Below are 7,476 nucleotides of genomic sequence, written 5' to 3'. Positions count from 1 at the left end.
AAAGACAGGATGGCGGCGAGGCCATTTCCCACCAACGCGGTTACTGTAAAGGTGCATATAACCACGGACACGTGGAGAGGACACGTAGTGCCTCAAAAACATCCCCCTCCTCCTCCAACAGGGAAAACATTCTTGGCAAATGCCTTTGCATTGGTTCGTCTGGTGGCAGTCCAAGAATTTCACCTTTACCGACACAACAAGAGAGCCCCCACACCATCCCCCCGCCACTGCCCACTTAATCCTGGCCGCATTCCGAAAACCAACAAAATACAACCGTGCTACTAGGTCCGCAGTCACCACCACATTACCACCAACGCGGTTACTGTTAAGGTGCATATTACCAGTCTGACTGGGGCATGCAGACACCTTGACAGAATGAATAGTGTGTGGCACATAGGTTCCCCATTGCTATGCCTACGTGTGCAGCTCCTGATGGCGGTGGCACAGGATTCTATTTCTCATTGCTTCTGTACAGCATTGTGGGCTATCGCCCCGCCCCTTTTAAAGAGGGTCGCTGCCTAGCCATGCCAACCCTCTGCAGTGTGTGCCTGCGGTTCCTCCTCATGGCAGACGCACTTCTAAATAGACATGAGTGTGGCGTGGCATGAGGGCAGCTGAAGGCTGCGCAGGGACACTTTGGTGTGCGCTGTGGGGGGGAGGGGGGGCGGTTGGTCAGCATGTAACCCAGGAGAAGTGGCAGCGGAGTGTCATCCAGGCAGTGATTGTGCTTTGTTGTAGCTAGTGTGGTGCTTAGCAAAGGTAGGCCATGCTAATGAGGGCTTTTCAGAAGTAAAAGTTGTTGGGAGGGGGGGGGGCCCACTCTTGCCAGTATTGTGGCTTAATAGTGGGACCTGTGAACTTGAGATGCAGCCCAGCATGTTGCCCCTCGCCTGCCCTATCCGTTTCTGTGTCATTCCCATCACTTTCTTGAATTGCCCAGATTTTCACACATGAAAACCTTAGCGAGCATCGGCGAAATACAAAAATGCTCTGGTCGCCCATTGACTTCAATGGGGTTCGTTGTTCGAAACGAACCCTCGAACATCGCAGGAAGTTCGTTCCGAATAACGAACACCCGAACATTTTGGTGTTCGCTCATCTCTAGACAGGACATATACATTTATATACATTTAAAACTGTGAAGATATCTTCAAATTCCAGAACAATTTAGTGGGCTATTATACATACATATATACACTTTTCCCTCTGCACAATCACGGGTTCCTTGTGCATTGAGGTGACAGACTGGATTAGACCGCCTGTACATGGCAGAGCCAGATTCCGCATTTCGGTTATTCTCAGTATCACAGATGTGTCAATCTACAAGGAAGGAACTAGTGAAGTAGAACAACACGGGGTCTGATATCAATCATAATCTAGACCTGAAAAGCAAATGACCAGAAGAACCAAGAGCTGTACTGAGTAATTAATATATTGTCTCTGATGGCTCAAACAGTTCATCATTCTACTCTTGAGAAGTCAACAATTTGTATTATGATTCTTCTCACACTCTGGTTCCTCAAACTATATATAAGGGGGTTTAGCATTGGTGTCACTGCCGTATAGAAGATAGAAGCCACCTTATCCCGTATGGTAAAGACACTGGAAGGAGGACGCATGTACGTGAACAACACAGTGCCATAGAAGATGAACACACACATGAGGTGTGAGGAGCACGTGCTGAATGCTTTCTTCCTACCTTCTTTGGACCTCATGTTTGTAACTGAAAAGATTATTAGAGTGTATGAGACAAGGATAGTCATCAATGGACCCATTGCCAAAGAACCTACAATGTAGACAGTGACCATGTCACAGGTAGATGTATTCGAGCAGGACAGTCTGAGCACTGGAAGAACATCACAGTAGAAGTGGTCGATGAGGTTTGACCCACAGAATTGAAGACTGAAAGCACAGCTGGTCTGTATCGAGGACTGCAAGAAGCCAATAGAGAAGGAGAAAAGAACAAGACATAGACATTTCTTCTTAGTCATTATGGAAACATAATGGAGAGGGTGGCAGATGGCGACATAGCGGTCATAGGACATGGTGGAGAGGAGAAATGATTCTGTAGCTGCCAGAGCGGCATAAAAGAAGAACTGAAGAGCACAACCTTCATAAGAGATTGTCTTCTTCCAACACTTAAGGTCCATGAGCATCTTAGGAGTTATGGTGGAGGAATAGAAAACATCTACTAGAGAGAGGTAACTGAGGAAGTAGTACATGGGGTTCTGGAGGTCTGATGTGTTACTGACAATAGCCACCAGGCCAACATTTGCCACTACAGTCACAATGTAGACGTGCAGGAAGAGTATGAAGAGGAAAGATCTCAGGTTCTTATTATTAGTCAGTCCAGAAAACACAAACTCCGTGACTGCTGTTTGATTTGTGACATCCATGAAATTGAACTTCCTTTCTGCTAAAACAAAAACATTAAGATCATACCAATCAAAAAGATTCCATTCATCACTGATACCAAGAAGAAAGACAAAATCCAAACCTGGAACATACAAATACATCAAATTTTAGCTTGATTGTGATAGTATGGCATAGAAAGTTATCTTAACCCATTAAAAAGCTATTCTCTTATCTTTACCTATGTTAATGGCCACTAATCTACATTATTTTGTTGTAACCTCTTTTTATGATGCTGCATCAGAATACTGGCACGGGTCTCCTGTGCAGGTAGGAACTGTGACCGTGTTGTCTGGTGACAGCCCGTAGCTTGTTCTAACAGTGGAGCCTGGGGAAACCATCAATCTCCATTGCTTAACCCTCTGCATTCCATGTTCAATGCGACTGTGGCATGTAAAAGGCTGATAGAGGGGGCTCTCTCCGTCACCCATCGAAACACTGAGATATGATCGTGGGACCTGATGGGTTGGTATGGCACGAGGCAGTTTGAGATTGCTTCCAGGTCTGTCATCTATGGTGGCTTACGTAATTTTTTTTTCCAATAATTTTTATTGAAATACATAATACGTTAGACCTTCATAACAAACAAGTGAACGATAACAATCTTTATCTGGTTTTATAACATTAACCATTAGTATTGTATTTCAGAATTTCAGCTAGGAGCAGGATTATTATTAAAATTAGAAGGGTGAAGGTGGGGTGGGGAGACAAACATGGAACAACCTTCCTTTGTTGTACTACATCAAGTATATCATTGATTCAACTCCGAATGAAGGGGAGTATAAAGATTCATGTTTAAATTAACTATTGAGTATATATGGAATTTTCTATTAGTGAACTTGATCAGTTTTGTTCCCAAAATAGGTCCCACCAAGGTTTCCAAGTCTACGCATGGGTTGGAAAATTGGCAAATATTTTTTGTATTTTTCGTGTTGCGAGATCATATTAGTTATTTCCTGGAATGGGGGGATTCCTATCTATCGAATATTATCCAGAAGGTAGCAGCCTGCTCGGTTTCCCACGGCAAAGTCCAGATGCCTGTACAGGGGGTTAAAGGGTGAATTACCAGGGAACCGTCAGGACTATGCCCTTAGATTTAGCCAAAGTCAAATCGGTTGGTTGGCACAGTGGGTCCACACTCGCTGTTCATAACACAGACCAATTTAATACTGCCTGAATACTATTGGTATTCCTCTTATGTTGATGTTTCCCCTGATTGCTTCCGCGGATGGCTCTATTGTGAGGATAAATAATGGGGTTGAGGAGCATCCCTGGTGGGTTCAATTAGTTACTCCAAATGGTTTTGATAGGACCCAATGAAGGATAACTCTTGCAGAAGGTATTAAGTATAGCGCCTTAATTGCTTTTGTGATGTGTCCCTCAAAGTCAAATTTTTGTAGTATTGAGAATGAGTATTCCCAATGAATTCTGTCGAACGCCTTCTCCGCATCCAATGTAAAGAGCAGAAAATGCATTTGGATCTTGTTAGTTTTAGGAATTTCACAAAACCTGCCTGGTTGCTGTGTATTAGGGATTAATGGACGCTGAGCAGTTATCTTAGCATATATTTTTATATTGCTATTTAAGAGAGATATAAACCTAAAATTTTACAGGGATGCTGTACTCTTGCCTGGTTTGGGAATTGTCACTATGGTGGCCTGTAACATTTCAGAGGGGAAGACACCCCTCCTTCATTGCTGCATTAAAGGTGGTCTACTGGCATTGGAGAGAATAAATCTGATTGGTGGTTTGTTATTTTGAATCTTGATCCTTCAAATAGAGCTCTAAGGAAATTGTACAAGGAAACTGGGGTAACAAGAAACTAAGACTAAATTAGAAAGTTCCTTCGCAAGAGGGCAAAATTGTGCCCTAGGATGCAAAGGGATTCTTTTTGGGTGAGAAAGTTCAGGCATAAAGAGATGGAGACCTCTTCTACTGCTTCCACTTTTGTACCGGTTAAGATTAGGTTTATTGCTGGGCCCAAATCTGGGGTGTTCTTTCCTTATCCTGAAAGAGGGCATTTTGGACCACTCCTGAGGTAGGCGTGTAGTTTTACTCCAAAGGGGAATATTGATTCCTCATTTTTTAGGATGTTTTGGCCTTCTGGCTTTGAAATGACATGAGGGGTGCCTTCTTTAATTATTATGAGCTTTGTTGGGAATCCCCATGTATTGTATGGGATGTCATTTTCCCGAAAAGATGGTGTGATGGGGCTAAACTTTTTACCTCAAAGGATAGTTGCCTGGGATAAGTCGGCAGACTTGGATCTCTCATAAGGCTGTGTTAGGTTCCTGAGCTCCCTCGCTGCCTGCATAATTTTGTCTTTAATGTGAAAGAAATGCATACGTGCTATAATATCCCTGGACACATTCACAGATATTGTTTTTGGATGTGGTATCCTGTGTACTCTATCAACGATTAATTCTTCCTGTTTAGAGTCTGGGAGCAGCGTTTTGAGGAGACAATTTAAGAGTTTTAGGAGCTCCGCTGCGCCTCTTATTTTTATGTTATTACTAGAGATGAGCAAGCACACTGGTCCGAGCTTGATGCTCGTTCGAGCATTAGGGTACTCAAGATGCTCGTTACTCGAGACGAACACCACGCGGTACTCGAGTCAATTCCATTTCCTTCCCCGCATGTTTAGCGACATTTTCTAGCCAATAAACATACGGAGAAGGCATTACCACATTCTGCTGTGTCGTGCCAGCCCTCTGCCCGCCAACAGCAGTGAGTGGCTGGACCGATCAGGTGACAGCTGAGTACTTAAACTGGTCCCGCCCGCGGCTCACATCAGACGCATGCTGGCAGAGATTAGGGAAAGAGCTGCAGCTGGGATAGGGAAAGTGTTAGAGTAGGATCCTGTCTTCAAGAACCCCAATGGTCCTTCTTAGGGCTACTCCTCATCGTGTGCATTACTGTTGTGGCTGGCTGGGAGCAGTAGAGCACCAATTTTTTTTTAAGCATCCAGGACTGTGCAGGCCATTTCAGCTATACTGTTCCCGAAGGAGGAGCGCACAGAGGATTCGGAGGAAGAGCTGCTGATGTGACTGACCCCACCTGGTTTGCTAAGCCTCCTAAGACAGGGCTTCAGAGGGGGAGGCAACTGCAGCACCAGGACAGGTTGGAAGAGGCAGTGGAGTGGCCAGGGGTAGAGGCAAGGCCAAATCGAAGAATCCCCCAACTGTTCCTCAAAGTACCCCCTCGCGGCAAGCCTCCGTGCAGAGGGCTAGGTGTTCAAAGGTGTGGATGTTTTTCAGTGAGAGCGTGGACGACCGACTAACAGTGCTGTGCAACCTGCGTTGCACCAAAATCAACTGGGGAGCCACCACTACCGGCCTGATCACCACCAGCATGAGCAGGCATATGATGGCTAAGCACCCCACAAATTGGGATGAAGGCCATTCACCGCCTCTGGGTCACACCACTGCCTCTTCCCCTGAGCCACAACCTGGCACACAGATCCAATATCCCTCCCAGGACGCAGGTACGAGTGCCTCCTGGCCTGCACCCACACTCTCACCTTCACCGTCCTCCACTCCATCCAGCAATGTCTCTCAGCGCAGCGTTCAACTGTCGCTAACACAAGCGTTGGAGTAAAGGCAGAAATACACCGCCACCCACCCGCATGCACAAGCTTTAAACGTGCACATTGCCAAACTAATCAACCTGGAGATGCTGCCGTGCAGGCTTGTGGAAACAGAGGTTTTCAAAAACATGATGGCGGCGGCGGTCCCACGCTACTTGGTCCCCACTCGCCAGTATTTTTCCCTGTGTGCCGTCCCCTCCCTACACCAGCATGTCTCCCACAACATAAATCATGCCCTCACCAATGCGGTAACTGGAAAGGTCCACTTAACCACGGACACGTGGACAAGTACTGGCGGGAAGGGACACTTTATCTCCCTGTCGGCACATTGGGTGTACTTGTTGGAGTCTGGGACTGAGTCAGAGCCTGAGACCGCTCATGTCCTACCCACACCCAGAATAGCAGGTCTTACCTCTGTGATGGTGTCTGCGGCGTTTTATGCCACCTTCTCCAAACCCTCCCCCTCCTCCTCCGCCACGTCTACTTCTCAAGTAAGAAGTGTGAGCACGTTGCCAGCAGTTGGTAGCGCACGGCAGCACAGAGGTGGGAAAGCATCAGCCTGAAAATAATCAGTTTAGGTGACAAGAGGCACACGGCCCCCGAGATGTTGCAGGGTCTGACAGAGCAGACCGACCTCTGGCTTTCGCCGCTGAGCCTCCAACCGGGCATGGTCGTGTGTGACAACGGCCGTAACCTGGTGGCGGCTCTGCAGCTCGGCAGTCTCACACACGTGCCGTGCCTGGCCCACGTCTTCAATCTGGTGGCTCAGCGGTTTCTGAAAAACTACCTCCATTTGTCTGACCTGCTCGGCAAGGTGCGCCGCGTCTGCGCACATTTCTGCAAGTCCACCAAGGACGCTGCCACCCTGAGTACCCTGCAACATCGGTTTCAGCTGCCAGAGCACCGACTGCTGTGCGACATACCCACATGCTGGAATTCTACGCTGCACATGTTGGCCAGGCTGTGCGAGCAGCGTAGAGCAATAGTGGAATACCAGCTGCAACATGGGCGGCAGAGTGGGAGTCAGCCTCCGCAATTCTTTACTGAGAAGTGGGCATGGATGGCAGACATCTGCCAGGTCCTCGGAAACTTTGAGGAGTCTACCCAAATGGTGAGTGGCGATGCGGCCATCATAAGCGTTACCATCCCGCTGCTTTGCCTGCTGAGAAGTTCGCTGCTAAGCATAAAGGCCGACGCTTTGCAGTTGAAACAGGAGATGGGGGATGACAGTATGTCGCTTGATAGCCAGACCACCCTCATGTCTATATCCCAGCACATTTTGGAGGAGGAGGAGGAGGGGGAAGAGACTGCTGGCCACACTGCAGAGGATACCCATGCTGCTTGCCTCTCATATTTTCAACGTGTATGGGCTGGAAAGTCATCCTCCTAGTGAGGACAGCGATGTGTTTCGTACTGGGACCCTGGCACAAATGGCTGACTTCATGTTTGGCTGCCTTTCCCGTGACCTTTGCTATAGA

At 47.3% G+C, this 7,476-nt stretch overlaps 1 protein-coding gene across 1 annotated transcript; it reads right to left on the bottom strand.

The window, feature by feature from the left end:
• Window positions 1–1,460: 1,460 nt before the first annotated feature.
• LOC136610487 (olfactory receptor 5B21-like) lies at window positions 1,461–2,396 on the bottom strand. Its single transcript, XM_066589718.1, has one exon. The coding sequence runs from the start codon at window positions 2,394–2,396 to the stop codon at window positions 1,461–1,463; it is 936 nt and encodes a 311-aa protein (XP_066445815.1).
• Window positions 2,397–7,476: the final 5,080 nt, after the last annotated feature.

This window comes from Eleutherodactylus coqui, chromosome 2 (genome assembly GCF_035609145.1).
Source record: "Eleutherodactylus coqui strain aEleCoq1 chromosome 2, aEleCoq1.hap1, whole genome shotgun sequence".
NCBI lineage: Eukaryota > Metazoa > Chordata > Amphibia > Anura > Eleutherodactylidae > Eleutherodactylus > Eleutherodactylus coqui.
This window is presented reverse-complemented; position numbering and strand designations above follow the sequence as displayed.

What these genes read in the sequence shown, in the direction of transcription:
- LOC136610487 (XM_066589718.1), bottom strand. Translation starts at nt 2,396, where the DNA reads ATGGATGTCACAAATCAAACAGCAGTCACGGAGTTTGTGTTTTCTGGA.